General features: G+C 35.8%; 1 protein-coding gene across 2 annotated transcripts in view; it reads right to left on the bottom strand.

Moving 5' to 3' along the window:
* The window catches only part of vps41 (VPS41 subunit of HOPS complex), a 40,443-nt gene that overhangs the window by 8,511 nt on the left and 14,498 nt on the right, over nt 1–17,434 (bottom strand). Inside the window, exons 6-15 of one of the 2 annotated variants that reach the window (XM_073830432.1) lie at nt 13,992–14,054; nt 13,465–13,530; nt 4,997–5,116; nt 4,762–4,908; nt 4,584–4,650; nt 4,350–4,447; nt 4,086–4,127; nt 402–531; nt 170–285; nt 14–70 (exon numbers count right to left, since the gene is read on the bottom strand). In XM_073830432.1, the coding sequence (XP_073686533.1) occupies nt 14–70; nt 170–285; nt 402–531; nt 4,086–4,127; nt 4,350–4,447; nt 4,584–4,650; nt 4,762–4,908; nt 4,997–5,116; nt 13,465–13,530; nt 13,992–14,054 (906 nt within the window). The remainder of the gene's footprint in view (nt 1–13; nt 71–169; nt 286–401; nt 532–4,085; nt 4,128–4,349; nt 4,448–4,583; nt 4,651–4,761; nt 4,909–4,996; nt 5,117–13,464; nt 13,531–13,991; nt 14,055–17,434) is intronic. The other variant, XM_073830433.1, reaches the window with a different exon arrangement.

The following is a 17,434-nucleotide window of genomic DNA, read 5'->3' as shown; positions in this document are numbered from 1 at the left end:
GCATTTGTTTCACCTGTACATCATGGCGCTTAATGTTTTTGAAGCTGATCTCTGCAGCCATCAGTGCTTCCTGTGACAAACATCCAAATCAAATCAGAAACCATTAAAGTACATCTCGAAATTTTAAACATTATCATATAAATGCTTCCTTAGACTGCTGAACACGTACCTCATATTTCTTCTTCTCCAGAAGCCAGTCGATGTGATCATCCTGGTCTCTTTCTTTAGCCACTACAATGTCTTTAGGGCTGATGATGTAGAATAGAGACTCTCCCTCAGAGTGTTCTGGAATCACAACACATATCAAAATACATATTTTAACGGATTAAACTGTGATTTGTATCCCTCCACATTATTACAGCTAGTATTTTATTTGTTCAATCAGTCTGTCTTCATCATACCAAGCCTGTAGTCCCTGCACTCGTTCTCCTGAAAGTTGCGTACAGTGAGAGCGTCTGATGAGATCTCCTCACAGCCCTCAGGTAACGGCTGGATGATGTCTAAACGAGGCCGTGTTCTGAACTCTTCCTCCTGTGACAAACAGAGTTTCATTATGTATTACTACATACTTTGAACTCTCACAGTAAGACGAAGCTAAATTTTTCTAATAAGATACTTTGCATTTAAAGCAGCAATTCTTAACCTTTTGGATTTAAAGGCCCTCCTACCACCAAAGACGTTATTTTAAATTTGCAGTACTTCCACTGCAGTGACAAAGCTGCTTTTTTAAACTTTCTTTTACATAACAGAAACTAGCATTACATATACAGTCAAGCCCGAAATTATTCATACCCTGACAAATTCTGACTTAAAGTTACAGCTCTCTGCTGTTGGTTTGTGGACAGTCATGGCTAAGACAAAGGAGCTCACTGAGGACCTGCGGCTGTGCATTGTGGCTGCTCACAAGTCAGAAAAGGGCTATAAGACCATATCTAAATTTTTTGAAGTTCCAGTGGCTACAGTGCAGTATTATTAAAAAATACAAGACGTTCCACACTGTGAAAAATCTCAGAGGATGTGGTCGGAAACCAAAAGTGACACCTGTGCTGGCCAGAGGGATAGTGAGAGAGGTAAAAAATAATCCAAGGATCACCACCAAGGCCATCCTGATGAATCTGGGCTCTGCTGGTGGCAAAATCTCAAAGCAGACAGACCAAGGACGCAGACCAAGGAGGACACCACTTCTCCAGATATGGCACACAAAAGCCTGCTTGGCCTTTGCAAATGCTCATCTGGACAAAGAAGAAGTCTTCTGTTTTATGGTCAGATGAAACAAAAATTGTTTGGCCACAATGATGTGGCCTTCAACCCTAAGAACACCATCCCCACTGTCAAACATGGTGGTCCAGGGAACCTAATCACAGTAAACGGCACTATGAAAAAGGAGCAATACATCAAAATTCTCAACAACAACATTAGGCATTAACGTTTTGCAGTGGCCCAGCCAGAGTCCTGACTTAAAGGAGAACTCCGGTGTGATATTGACCTAAAGTGTATTGAATCATGATACCGAGTGTGAACGTACCTTGAATATCTCATCTCGGTTTGTGTCCTGCTGTCCGAAATCTGGGGTCAGTTAGCCGATGCTAACAACAGGTTGTCAATGAGAGTGAATCGGGCATCGGCGAAGCCATGTAAATAAATCACTGTTTTACGCCATTTACGAGGCACAAAGTAGCTCCACACTTCATTGGTAGACTTCTAAGGGCCCTGACATTTAAAACGAGACATTGAGAACTCATAAAAAGCACCCGTAGTTTATTTACAAGTAGATTTATACAGACATTTTCCACCAGGAACAGAGCAGTCGCCGCCATCTTGAATTTAGTCACGATAAGTCGAGTGTCGAGCACGAAGGAAACTACAACCTGATACGTTGATAACCTGATAAATTCCTTGGTGCTCGACACTCGAATTATCGTGACTAAATTCAAGATGGCGACGACCGGATTTTTTCTTGCAGTTACTGTCTGAATAAATCTTCTTGTAAATAAACTACCGGTGCTTTTTCGGAGTTCTCAATGTCTCGTTTTAAATGTCAGGGCCCTTGGAAGTCTACCAATGAAGTGTGGAGCTACTTTGTGCCTCGTAAATGGCGTAAAACAGTGATTTATTCACATGGCTACTTCGATGCCCGATTGACTCTCATTGACAACCTGTTGTGAGCATTGGCTAACTGACCCCAGATTTCAGACAGCAGTGGACAAGACGAGATGAGATATGCAAGGTACGTTCACACTCGGTATCGTGATTCAACACACTTTAGGTCAAAATCACACCGGAGTTCTCCTTTAAATTCAATTGAGAATCTGTGGATGGAGCTAAAGATCAGGGTGATGGCAAGGAGACCCACCAACCTGAAAGAGTTGGAGCTCATCGCTAAAGATGAATGGGCAAAAATACCAGTGGAGACATGCTTAAAGCTGGTCAGCCATTATAGGAAGCGTTTAATTGCTGTAATAGCCAATAAAGGCTTTTCTATTGATTATTAAGAAGGGTATGAATAATTTTGGACATGCCACTTTTTGTTCAAATGTAAATAAAAGAGGAGTAATATTTTTTTTCCACAATGATGCCTCTTGTACATTGTCTTATCTTCTGGGAGACGTCATTTCTAATAAAAAAAAAAATTGCTGGTTGGATAAAAGTAACTAAGTCAGAATTTGCCAGGGGTATGAATAATTTCAGGCTTGACTGTACATATACATACATATATACACTGCTGTTCAAAAGTTTGGGATCAGTCTTTTTTAAAGAAGTCTCTTATGCTCATCAAGACTGCATTTATTTGATCAAAAATACAGAAAAAAAAACAATAATGCTGCAAAATGTTATTACAATATAAAATAAAATTATACATTAAAAACAATTCCTGTGATGCAAAAGCTGATTTTTCATCAGCCATTATTCCGGTCTTTAGTGTCACAAGATCCTTCAGAAATTATTCGAATATGCTGACTTATTATTAGAATTATCTATGTTGGCAACAGTTGTGCTACCAAATATTTTTTTTAGAAACTGTGATATAAGTCTTTGTTATCACTTTTTATCAATTTAACGCATCCTTGCTGAAAGTAATAATTTCTTTCACAAAAAGAAAGAATAAAAATGTATTGACCCCAAACTTTTAAACAGTAATTATATTTTAAATAAACACTGTTCTTTTAAACTTTTTATTCATCAAAGAATCCTGGAAAGAATATCACAGGTTCCAAAAAAATATTCCAGCACTCTAATAAATCAGCATATTAGAATGATTTCTGAAGGATCATGTGATACTGAAGTAATGATGCTGAAAAATTCAGCTTTGATCACAAAAAATAGTTTACATCGTAATGATATTTCACAGCATAATTTTTTTTTCTGTATTTTAAATTGAATAAACACTGCCTAGACGAGATTTAAAAGCTTATTTAAAATACATTAAAAATCATACCGATCCCAAACTTTTGACAGGCAGTGTATATATACAGTACCTTGCAAAAGTATTCAGACCTCTGACCAATTCCTTATATTATCAAATTATAAATGGTACACTGAAATTTCATTCTGATGGATATTTTATTTGAAAACACTGCAACTCAATTATCTTGCTTGTATAAGTATTCAATCCCTGTGCTATGGAAGCTGCCAGGTAACACAGATTAAATAAATAGCCTCAACCAAAAGACTTAAAGCAGTTATTGCAGCAAAAGTGGCTCGACCAAATATTAAATGATGGGGGTTGAATACTTATGTAAGCAAGATACTTCAGTTTTAATTTTTCCTAATAATATTTCCTAAAACCACAGTGTCACCTTCCAATAATTGATTTTGAGTTTCAGTGTTTTCAAAAAAATATATAATCCATCAGAATGAAATTTTAGTGTACCATTTATTATTTGATAATATGAGAGAAGTGGTTAAGGTTCTGAATACTTTTGCAATATATATACTTACTAATATATATCTATTACTCACAAACAGTAAATTCTACCCAATAAATATTTTAGAGTTTGACATAACATTATAGCAATAATATTTATTTATTCGTTATAAATGTGCATATTTTCAATTACTTCTTAAGATTTAATTAATTTCCATACGTTTTCTGTCATAGATCCAGGTTTTCCAAGACCGTGAGAATCCTGTGAGGGAATTATTAAAATAAGCATGTTGTCAGCTTACATTTTAAGCTTGATTTAAGGTTTTTGTCTTATTTGAAATAATTTTAAGTCATCTTGCAGCCCCCTTGGATGTTTGATAAGGCCCCTGATTGAGAGCCGCTCATCTTAAGAATATTCTAGAATGGTTTGCACTCTAAAATACAACAGTTTTTTGGTAGATCTGGAGAGAGTGGGTAATATTACCATGTGCTCAGAGTTCTCCTTGACATAGTATAGAGTGACCAGCTGATCTGCCAAAGGCGCCAGTCCACTAATGAAGAACTCGGTCTCAAATGCTGACACTGAAAGAAATCAGAGAGAAAATGAAAAAAAGTCAAAGTTATGCTCTTGTACAACTTAAGAGTAATAAAAGGATGAGAGTTTTTGTGTTTAAACTGAATGATGTTCACATTATGTGTATAACTATAATTGCATTACCAATCTCAACATAGCGACTGGGTAGATCTCTTATTTCCGTTGGGTCACGCTCTTTAACAACGCATATCTGAGAAAAACAAATCCAACAACATTATTTAAATAAACACATTTTTAGAAATCCTTATTCCTAGTTTACTAGTATTAAAATACTTAATCTGCAATTGTTCTCAACGCACACCTTAACAGAGGAGCCCCAGCCGATGATCAGCGTGGTGTTGTCTTTCCAGCATAGACTGCAGGGGTACATATCCGGCCTGAGACTGCTGTTGTCCCGCACCACATTAGTGATGCGCTGTTTACTGCTGATGTCATAAATTTTCACACCCTGAAACACATCAACTGCATTTTAGATAAAATCATGATTAGTAAGGCATCTTAATTATCTTGTCCAATTTATGTAAATCTGATTGTACCAAATTGTTTGCCCAGGCAATGAGATTGGCTCTCCATTTCACATTGGTGATGTTTCCTTCTCCTTCATGCAGAATAGAGGTCTTCCAACGGTTCAGCCAGTTCCTCTCATAAAGCGAAAGCTGCAGTGCAAATTTCATTAATTTAATGTTAGTGAGTATTTGCTGGCAGAGATTCACTAACACAAAATGAAATTGGCCACAGTGTTTGCACTACAACACCAGAGGGCAGTAGAACATAGAGCAGAAATAGGTACCAAACAATGAAGTCAAAGTCAGTGACTACAAGAGTGTTTTAATTCTGATTTGAGAGTCTTTGTGTTGTCTTTTACACTTAAAAAAAGACAAAAATGTAGAAACACTGTCACTAGAGCAGAACCCATTTAAAAGGTAGTAATATGTGACCTTTACCACAAAACCGGTCTTAAGTAGCACTGGTATATTTGTAGCAATAGCCAAAAGTACATTGTTTCTTTTATGCCAAAAATCATTAGGATATTAGGTAAAGATTATATTCCATAAAGATATTTTGTAAATTTCCTACCGTAAATATATCAAAACGTAATTTTTGATTATGCATTGCTAAAAACTTCATTTGGACAACTTTAAAGGCGATTTTCTCAATATTTGATTTTTTTGCACCCTCAGATTCCAGGTTTTCAAATAGTTGTATCTTGGCCAAATATTGTCCTAACAAACCATACATCAGTGGAAAGCTTATTTATTCAGCTATCAGATGATGTATAAATCTCAATTTAAAAAAAAAAAAAATCTACCCTTATGATTATTTTTGTGGTGCACGGTCACATATATACTTCCGTTTGAACTTTTTGGGCCAAAATATGTCTCTTCAACACAGCTATATATATATTAGGTTAAAAAAGCAAGTAAAAGCATTCAAACTATCATAATTTAAAATATTTGTTTTCTCTTTTAATATATATTGAATGTCATTATTACTATGATGATAAAGCTGAATTTTCAGCAGCCATTACTCAAGTCTTTAAGCAGTACATTATCTCTAGAAATTATTTTAAAATGCTGATTTGGTTCCTTAAAAATATTGAAAACAGTTGTGCTGCCTAATATCTTTGTGAAAACTGTGATTTTTTCATGCATGATTCTTTGATTAACATAAAGTTCAAAATAACAGTGTTCATTTGAAATGTGACATTATAATATATTGTATTATTAATTTCTTAAAAAGAAAGAAATCTTACTAAACCTAAACTTTCGAACAGTAGAACACCTTTAAGGTTTTAATATGCACAATCCTTTAGGGGTAAATTTAGTACAAAGATAAGCCTTTTGAATGGATTCTGCCACATTTTTATATGGGACCCTGGACCACAAAACCAGTCTTAAGTCGCTGGGGTATATTTGTAGCAATAGCCAAAAATACATTGTATGGGTCAAAATTATTGATTTTTCTTTTATGCCAAAAATCATTAGGAAATTAAGTAAAGATCATGTTCCATGAAGATTTTTTGAAAAATTCCTTCTGTAAACATATCAAAATGTAATTTTTGATTAGTAATATGCATTGTTAAGAACCTAATTTGGACAACTTTAAAGATTATTTTCTCAATATTTTGATTTTTTTTACACCCTCAGATTCCAGATTTTCAAATAGATGTATCTCGGCCAAATATTGTCCTATCCTAACAAACCATACATCAATAGAAAGCTTATTTATTGATCTTTCATATGATGTATACATCTCAGTTTTGTAAAATTTAACCTTATGACTGGTTTTGTGGTCCAGGGTCACATATATATATAATATAATATGGTTTCTGCTAATATTAGTTAGTAAGTAAATATTGGATTGGATCAGTGTTTTAGACAAGATTCAATGGCCTTGTTATAGTGTTTAGGTCACATTCAGATGGAAATTCAATGAAAATCATTTCACAAGCAGTATCAAAATCCATTTTAGAAAAAGGCAACATTTGGTTCAACCTTTAGAGAATGGGACATTTATAAAGTCACTTAGGTACGCAGTACAACACAATTGAACTTCAGAAAGAAAAAGATAATGTATTGACATCTCATGAACCGACTAGAGAAGAAACAACAGAATTTCTATGAGAAGTTATTTAATGTTTTGGTTTACTCTGATAAGACGGATATTATTTGGTGAAAAGCTACATTTTCTGAGTGGTTCGTGTGATAATAATCATCACGTGCAGAAAGCGGCAACGCACTTGGCGGATAACCTTGAATCGAAAGTGTCAAAAATGCCACACACAATCACCACACAGCCAACCTGACCTGACTGCAGAGAAAGTGACTGAAAGGAAAGACGGTTCAATGTCGCTTCAGTTCTACACTTTTGGCTATGTTAACAGATCACAGCGCAGCAATAGGAGATGACACTCCAAGAGCCGAGCAGACGGAATTGAATTGCCTTTGACAAGATGCGTCTTCAGTGGAAGCCGTATTGATTTTCATGGCAGGGCTGCATTATGGGGACCTTAAGCCAGGGAGAGAGAAGGAAACAAGCAAAAGCGGGAGGAAAATGCAGAGGACTTGGCCACCGTGGCGCACAATGGACGCCCTTAATTGCTTCTGATAAGCACAATGCGGTAACAGTGTGAAGCCATTTTATGAGAATCAATCGTGGCACAGAGGATAAAAATCTATGATTTACAGAAATTGAGAAGACTCTATTTGAGTGGTTCAGGATTCATACATCTCAACAAAATCTCTAACAGTCCACTTTACAAAGAACCAGCGGCATTTATTCAAATTCACTTCACAATTGAAGTTTTCCCAACCACGAGATGTCTGATCAGCCGCGTGCAAACAGATCAACTTCTTCTAAGTGCTTCTACGACAGACACAAACCCTGTTTTCATTTCTATAGATGTACGGAGCCTGGAATGTATCGGACTATGGCATCTTGGGTTGGTAGCATTGTGTCCTTTGAAAAATGAGCGTATTTGTTTAGTCCATAAGCCAAAGAGTGTTCTACATGTTGCAAACACTATGGCACTCTATGTAATGACAGTTATTTATTGCGCAAGAAGAGACAACATCTCTCTAGTGAACAACACTTTGGAGAAAATGGTCCACTCTCTCTCTCCCTGATGTTGACCCCAGTCTAAGGCCAAGACGGTAAGAGCGTTTCATGCCAAACAGCTTCAGTTTGAGTAACCACTATACACGGCACTCAACATGACAAAAAATGATTCCATTCTAATAATTTAGCTTAACCCTCAGTGTTGAAACCTCAAGAGCCTCAAATGATGGAGACCACAAAATATACGTTTAGACTTTAGGTATGAATGTGGCTTTTGTTTTTATTTTTAAGGCATTCACACCACATTAACAGAGACACTTTTCTTTATTTTATTTCAATAAATGATTCTTATATTTTTGCAAGAAGCCTGCAACCAATCTTTACTACCATCAAAAGTTTAGGGTTGTTAAGATTTTATGTTTTTAAGAGAAGTCTCATATGTGACCCTGGACCACAAAACCAGTCTTAAGTAGCTTGGGTATATTTGTAACAATAGCCAAAAATACATTGAATGGGTCAAAATTATCAATTTTTCTTTTATGCCAAAAATCATTAGTATATTAAGTAAAGAGCATGTTCCATAAATATATCCAAACTTTATTTTCTGATTAGTAATATGCATTGCTAAGAACTTTAATTGGACAACTTTAAAGTCCTAACAAACCATACTTAAATGAAAAGCTTATTTATTTAGCTTTCACATGATGAAAGACCCTTATGACTGGTTTTGTGGTCCAAGGTCACATGTTCACCAAGGCTGCATTTATTTGATCAAAATATTTTTTTTAAATTCCAATTTATACTCCTGATGGGAAAGCTGCCCTTACTTTACTCTTGTCATATGATGAGAAATCATCATAATATGCTGATTTGGTGTTCAAGAAACAATTCTAATTATTATTAATGCTGAATTGAAAATAACTGTGCTGCTTTATATCTTTGTTGAAAGCTCAATCCTGTTTTTTTCCCAGTATTCTTTGATAAATAGAAAATTCCAAATAACAGCACTTATTTGATGAAGAAATCGTTTGTAACATAATAAATGTCTTTACTGTCACTCTTGATCAATATAATGCACCCTTGCTGAATAAAAGAATTCATGTCTTTATAAAAAAAAAACTACTGACCCTGAACCTTTGAATCGTAGTTACATACTGATTCAAACTTAAAATGACATGCATGAGTCACTATCAAACAAATGTGCTTTTGTTTCCTTTTGTGCTTGAAAATAATGACAGTGAAAGAAGAGACATGAAATTTTGGGGAAGAAAGAGAGAGGAAATGTAATCAGATCATCATTCTAACTGGATTTGAAACTGCATGTCCCACATTCGCACCAAGGCCTAAAATGTCTACCAGAAAATGTGAGAGATTGGGACCTGAAGTAGATCAGCTACCAACCAAAAATAGCAACCTGATCTCATGACGAAAACATACCAGTGGGTACTTTTTAGCAAGACGCAAAATATGTAGTGCCATGTGACATATTCAATGTGAAATGTCCACTGAGTGGCGCTTTTTTTCCCCAATTCGCTTTTTTCACTGATTCAAATGATTTGTTTAGAGCGAGTGTCCAGTGAACTAAATTTACAAGTAATAACCGGGAGAACTTGTGAGTGCGCGAGCGACTGAATGCTGTAAAAAGAAAGTCGACTTCTAGGATTAATTGTAACTGAAAATCATATTTAGGTTAAAACTGTCAGTTGTTTGTGAACTAAATCTGCTGTAAAGGGTGATCTGTTTAAGCCGTCTGAAAATCTTGAATGCAGACATCAATATCAGTTTCTATGTTTTAGGTCAAAAAACGAAATAACACAGATTAATGCACTCATGCACGTTCATATTCCCTGCTGCTGTAACGTTAGTAGTTTTAAAATGCTACGCATTTAGCCCTATGTGACGTCTGTATTTTATTGTTTATCAACAGTATACTTTTTTATATTGTTTGGATCAACTACAGGCGAGTAGACAGATATAAATGTTTATTCATAACCATACTGAAAATAAGTACACATTGTTAGCTGATGCTAACTGTCTAACAAGTTTGCTGGTGCTAGAATGAGGTCATTTTTAGATATAAAGTCCAAATATATTTTTTCTACCACCTAGATAGATTACATCTGAGGGAAAAAGAAAGGATGTGATGTTCAGAACATGGTAACTACAGTAAATATAGCTGCAAGCAGCAATTTCGAGGCAAAGCGCTAGGCAAGGGAAGCATCAGAACAAGTGCAGCAATGAGTAATTGAAGCCACTTTAAGGTGATTTTAGTCAAAATTGGTGATTGGTGATCAATGGCAATTTCATGTTTTGTTCAATTATTGCGCCACCAAGAGGCACAATGCCACCAAATTTTTGCTGTGTCCTGAGGCTGATGATACACTGGGCAACTTTTTGAGCAATGTTGCCGGGCAACTTTGGCAAATGTTGCCGTCAATGGGCAACCAGGTGAGATACAGGGCTTACAATTGATCTAAATTATCCAGATAGAAATCTGTTACCCATTTTCAATGGGAAAGTGCCCAAACAATATTGCAAAAAAAAGTTGCCCGATAAAATTGCTCAAAAAGTTGCCCCATGTATCATCAGCATTAGAGTACGTCCATACATATGTGAGTCAAATTAGGTGAAAATATCTTATTTTGTTTTGGAGTTATAGACATTTTTCTATATGAGAAGAGAAAAAATGACAGATGGCTGACTTTGCATTTCTTTGCCACTTACTATCAAAATTTTTGCAATTGGGCATTACTGTACAGCTGGCACGCTATGTTTCCAAATTTCCTACAGTGGTTTCCTGTCGATAGGAGTACGGGTTTTTAAGATATTGGCATATGTTTTTAAGTGCTAAAACGTTGCACAAACCATAAGGCAAAACCTGGCATGTTTGGTATCACTGGACTAGGCTAAACCATTATGAAGTTATAAGCTGAAATATCCTTTTTTTGTATCTCCTGATCACTAGGTGGCACTGCGCCAAAACTGTGCAGGTAGCCTCAGGTTGTGCTATAACACACACAAAGTTTGGTCTTAATACACCAAACCGCTGCGGCGATATAGCCTCACATCCATTTTTGTGTGCTTTTCGTAGAATTTGTTTGCATGCTATTCGAGAACTAATCAACTTGAATTCCATTAATTTTTCCACCATTGTCTGAAGATGATCTGAGCCAATTTTGGTGAAAATCAGACAAACTATATAGGACAAGTTCGAAAAAGTAGGTTCTACGAACTATATAAAAAAAAACCTACATCTTTTGAAATTTGGACTTCATTCATGACCCAAGGATTCAGAGAAAAAAAGATTTATTAAAGATTTATGGTTCAAAATTTATTAGCATGAACATGAGTAAAACTTTGGACAAGTGGTGGTGCTAGAGAGTTTGAGTTAGAGACTCCAAATTTGCTATGGTTAGTGTTGACACTGTCCTCTTATCAGTGTTCCAAATTTCACAACTTTCCCGCGAGCGGTTTTATGGGCTGCCATAGACTTAAGTGCGGAAGAAATAGAAGAAGAAGAAGGTGGCTAACTGATACAATAGGTGCCTGGCCCCTAATTATCAAAGTGGGAAGTGATGCCCTCTGAGGGCATTTGGCCAGGGGTGTTTTTACACCACAGACAAGGTTTGAGAAGAAAAAATTGCAATATAAATCGATCTGTCAGTACTTTTTACTTAAGTACATAAAAAATCAAGTACTTTTGTGCTATCATTCGAGTAAAATTGAAAAAGGAGTACATTTACTTTTACTTGAGTAATTTCTTTTATACGTATCTGTGCTTTTACTCAAGTACTTGATTTGTGTACTTCATCCACCACTGCTTATAAGTACATATTTTGCATCTTGCGAAAAAGTTACCACAGGTACATTTTTTATCAAGAGATCAGATAGAAAAAAGCTAAAAAAGCTCATCATTCTGGAGCATGTGTGTGTTTTGAACATTTGAGAAGCTTTGAATTGAGAAGCTTCCATTTGAGAAGCTGCTCTGTAAATTCGTCGTCATCAGTTAGGAACCTAGGCGTCCTATTCGATAGCAATCTCTCCTTTGAGAGCCACATTTCTAGCATCTGCAAAACCGCATTTTTCCATCTTAAAAATATATCGAAATTACGACCTATGCTATCAATGTCAAATGCTGAAACATTAATTCATGCGTTCATGACCTCAAGGATAGATTATTGTAATGCTTTATTGGGTGGTTGTTCTGCACGCTTAATAAACAAACTCCAGCTGGTCCAAAATGCAGCAGCTAGAGTTCTTACTAGAACCAGAAAGTATGACCATATTAGCCCGGTTCTGTCAGCACTGCATTGGCTCCCTATTAAACATCGTATAGATTTTAAAATCTTGCTAATTACTTATAAAGCCCTCAATGGTTTAGCTCCTCAGTACTTGAACGAGCTCCTATCGTATTATAGTCCTTCACGTCCGCTGCGTTCTCAAAATTCTGGCAATTTGATAATACCTAGAATATCAAAATCAACTGCCGGCGGCAGATCATTTTCTTATCTAGCGCCTAAACTCTGGAACAATCTACCTAACACTGTTCGGGAGGCAGACACACTCTGTCAGTTTAAATCTAGATTAAAGACACATCTCTTTAACCTGGCTTACACATAAAATCATTAACACATTTCTATAATTCAAATCCGTTAAAGGATTGTTAGGCTGCATTAATTAGGTCAACCGGAACCGAAAACACCTCCCATAACACCTGATGCACTCGTTGCATCGTAAAAAGAATGGCATCTACGCTAATATTAGTCTGTTTCATTCTTATTCCGAGGTCACCGTAGCCACCAGATCCAGCCTGTATCTGGATCAGATGGTCACTCCAGTCCCCCGGATCCAGTCCGTACCCAGCTTAGATCGTGGATCACCACCTAGAGATGACTTCAATAGCCATGGATGTCAACCAGATGAGCTCCAAGGCGGATCATCAATAAAGACCTCGCCAACCTTGACGGCCATCGGTGCTACACCACAGGATCCTGATGAGTTCTCTACAATCAGACATTGGTACAAACTGTTGTTTGGTCTGGCCAGAGGAGAACTGGTCCCCCGACTGAGCCTGGTTTCTCCCAAGGTTTTTTTCTCCATTTCTGTCACCTGTGGAGTTTTGGTTCCTTGCCGCTGTCGCCTCTGGCTTGCTTAGTTGGGGACATTTTCCAGCGATATCGTATACTATTTGAACTGAACTGACGATGATATCACTGAATTCATTGATGAACTGCCTTTAACTGAATATTGATTGTTACAATAATGCGTTACTTACACACTATTGTGCTGTTTAAATACTGTGCAGTTGCTTTGACACAATCTGTATTGTAAAAGGCGCTATATAAATAAAGGTGACTTGACTTGACTTGACTTAAGAGTAATCTTAAGTGTGAGAGTTGCCAAACAAATGAGTTTCTTGTTACAAGAACGTATTTTTTGGACTTACCTTATTTCCTCCCGTCACAAACTGTTTATTGTTGGACTTGCTGAACTGAGGGTGTAGTGCCACGACCTGGAATTGAACAAGAGATTTCAGTTCAGTTTACAGCAACACCTGAGTTAGTATCAATGTCCACTCCAGTGTTTCTAAAGCTATATAGTGCCTCAGAGGGGGTTAGACTACATCCAGTCTGAAAACATGTTCAATAAAGTGCTTTTTAACCCAGGAAAAGTTAAAGGATTGATCCTCACAGTCCAATACACAAAAGTATCGATAGAAGAAGATGACAGCACCGGCTCTCTTTAATGTGTGCCATAGGTGACATCACTCATGCTCAACAAACAGGCGGCTCATGCATGATATGAAATGCCCTAGAGAAATCAATTAAGACTTGTAGCAGGCTGAAATTACATTGTTTTCGAGAATTATCAATGTTTGCTGTGACGGGAAATCGAAATCAAAGGGCTATTTCCCATCAGGCAGCAAAAACACTGCTGGGGGACCGACGACTTGCATTAACAGTAATAAGTTACCTTGATGGGACAGTCAAAGTTTTCGTGGAAGCCCTCCCTGGTGTACAGGCCGAACACTTGCACCTGGAAAAGACAAGAGAGAAAGAGAGTAAAATGGGGGAAGAAAGACACAGATGTCTTTTTAAGGTAAAATCACTGTGGTCCAGAGATGCGTTCTGCGATAACAGTTGACTTGGGCAAAGCATCAGACCATCCAGTGGGCTAGTTAACCATCTGCCAGACTCCCAATTAGTGGAAAGGTCAACTCTTTCTGCCCTCGCACGCCTTTATGCTACTGACTTAATCACTAGTGGTGCAGCAGTCCCCGACGGCTACAAACAAGCGTTAACACAACATTTCAACACAACATTCCAACACCTGTCTGTATAAAACAAGAGGAAACAAAAAATGACTGTAAGGTCTCAAAAAAGTACAACTCTATTGAAAAGCAAAGCATCCTCTTGCATTTAAGATGATGGTGGGGGAAGGAAACTACTGACTTCAAATTGTTCACGCTTTTCTGGTCAGGCAACAAGCTCAGCTATTCTGAAAATTATCTATTTTAGTGCAATTTTCTACTTCTTGGAAAAACCGAAAAAAGACTCTTGCTTTTAAGAAATGTCTCACATTTTGCAGCTGTTAAGTGTAGTTAAGAGTAACAGTGAAGAGTAGCAAACAAAGGCCTCCATATAGATTTCAATACAATAGTTTAATAATTTAATAGTTTAACATAAACGCAAAGTATTATTACTTGTGAACTGTGAATATCACCACCAACCAATTCATTTATGTTATTTAAAATAATAATTAGTTAATTAATTAAACTTAAGTATACTTTTCTAGTGACAGTTTGGACAGTGTAGGAGCAAATTAAAAATAATATTATAAATATGTATTAATTATGAAGCACACACCAATCTATTACCAGTTAATTGAAGGCTACCCACTCCTACTCTCTTAAAAATAAAGGTGCTTTAAAGGAAGAACCATTTTTGGTTCCACAAGGAACTATTGAGTCAAAGGTTCTTTCTTACCTTTTTTCATAATCTGAAGAACCTTCTTTCGCACAAAGAACCTTTTGTGAAACAGAAAGGTTTTTCAGATGTTAAAGGTTCTTAATGGAACCATTTAGACAGAAAAGGTTCTTCTATTGCATCGTGAAGCACCTTTATTTCCTTTTTATTCACTAAAGACATTATGAAATGTCAGTTGTAACCTATTTTATTTTGGAAACTACTGACTTCAAATTGTTTTTATGTTTCTATTTCCATACCTAACTAGTCTAAAAATCATATATTTTTTTAAAGTGCGGTTCCTACTTTTTTGAAAAAACGAATAATGAAAAAAATAACGTTTTTTACGTCACATTTTGCCAAACAATGTTAGTAAAAATCAGTCGGTAAGTTGGGATTAACAGTGCAGAGGAGCGAACAATGGCCTCCATATCGATTTTAATTGGTGTAGGTGCGACAAGATCTCGCCTCTGCCATAGGAACAGGGATAGACGTGGTCTATCATGCCACAGATCAGCCTGAGAAAGCCACACAAGGTGCTGATGATTAGCCTCCGTGGACTGATAACAGCCAGCTCATGATCAATGAGCAGATAGATGGAGAGGAGCGATAGAAATCACAGAAGGATCGAGGAGGAGAGAAGTTCTTTTTTTAAACACGTTTTAAAATGGACCAAATGCGCACATGCTGTTTCTGCAGGTGTCAGAGTTGACGGAGCCGGTATTGAGTGGGAAGACAGGCACTGCATCATATCTTGCAAACAGAGAAAGATATGAAAACTCAGGTAAACAACTCCTTAGACTCTCATGGGGAAATTCACTAAGTATGAACTGTGCAATGCTGATGGCATTGTTTATTTGCGCATGCTGTGGATTTAGCATCTGAGTTACTAAATAAACCTGCAAATCAGGTAATGGCATTAACACACTTAAAGGAATTAGCTCTGAAAGTGTTTTACATGATGCAAATCCCAATTTGGAAGGTCAGTTATGAGTGCTGGGTTGTGGAAGATGCAGCAGATTACCACAGTCTTACATACTTTGCTGGGACTGTATAAAATCACTGTTCCATTGTGATACAGGCACCTGAACATGCTCTTTAAAATAAATGTCAAGTATACTAGTATACTAGTCTTTATATGCATCATCCTTTTAATTATACCTTTTAACATTTTAATGAATTCATTTATTTCATTTTTGATTTAATTTTTTTTCTTATGTATTTATGACTATTTTTATTTATTTGTATGTTAAGCACTTTGAATTACCAATCTTTATGAAATCTAAATATATTACCAATAAAAATTCTAAACTCACGTTCCTTGCAGCATAAGTGAGTTTGGACATACAGTATGTGTGGGAAACACTACCAGTCAAAAAGCTCTCTTCTGCTCACCAAGCCTGCATTGATTTGATCCAAAGCACAGGAAAAACAATTGAACTATTTTTTTTCTATTTAAAATAGCTGTTTTCTATTTAAATATATTTTAAAATTTAATTTATTCCTGTGAATTCAACGGTGATTTTTTAGCATCATTACTCCAGTCACACGATCCTTCAGAAATTATTTTAATATTCGGATTTGCTGCTCAAAAAACATTTATTATTATTATAACTACAGCTGAGTATAATTTTCTGTCTTCTTTGATGAATAGAAAGTTCAGAAGAACAGCATTTATCTGAAACAGAAATCTTTTGTAACATAAATGTCTTTATTATAATTTTTGATTAAATTAAAGCATCCTTGCTAAATAAAATAATTAATTTCTTTCATTTCTTTCCCAAAAAAAGAGAAAAAATTATCCTGACTCTAAGCTTTTGAATGATATAGTGTATAATGTTACAAAAGCTTTTTTATTTAAGATAAATGCTGATCTTTGGATCGTTCTATTCATCAAATAATCCTGGTTTTAAATATCGATAATAAAAATAATAAAAAATGTTCACCATATTAGGATGATTTCTAAAGGATAATGTGATACAAAAATTAAAAAAAAATGTTTCTTGAACAGCAAATCATCATAGTAGAAGGATTTTTAATGGATCATGTGACACTAAAGAATGGAGTAATGATGCTGAAAATTTAGCTTTGATCACAGGAATAAATTACCATTTAAAATATATTCTAATAGTAAGCAGTTATTTTACATACAAAAATATTTCACAAAATTACTGCTTTTGCTGTATTTTGGATCAAATAAATGTAGACTCGGTGAGTAGAACAGTATTCTTTAAAAAACATAAAAAATCTTACTGTTCAAAAACTTTTGACTGGTAGTGTAAATGTGTATTTTTTATTATTTTATTTATAATTGGATCATTGGATTGATTGCTACTGCTATAATAGAACAAGCTTTCATTACAAAAGCATTTCTTTAAAAAAAAAAAAAAAAAGCAAAACAATTTTGATCAATATACTGTAATAAAGGCTTTTTTTAACAATTTATTGCCT

The sequence above is a fragment of the Garra rufa genome, chromosome 24 (genome assembly GCF_049309525.1).
Source record: "Garra rufa chromosome 24, GarRuf1.0, whole genome shotgun sequence".
NCBI classification, from domain to species: Eukaryota; Metazoa; Chordata; class Actinopteri; order Cypriniformes; family Cyprinidae; genus Garra; species Garra rufa.
Note: the sequence above shows the minus strand (reverse complement) of the source record. Positions and strands in the feature narration are given on the sequence as shown.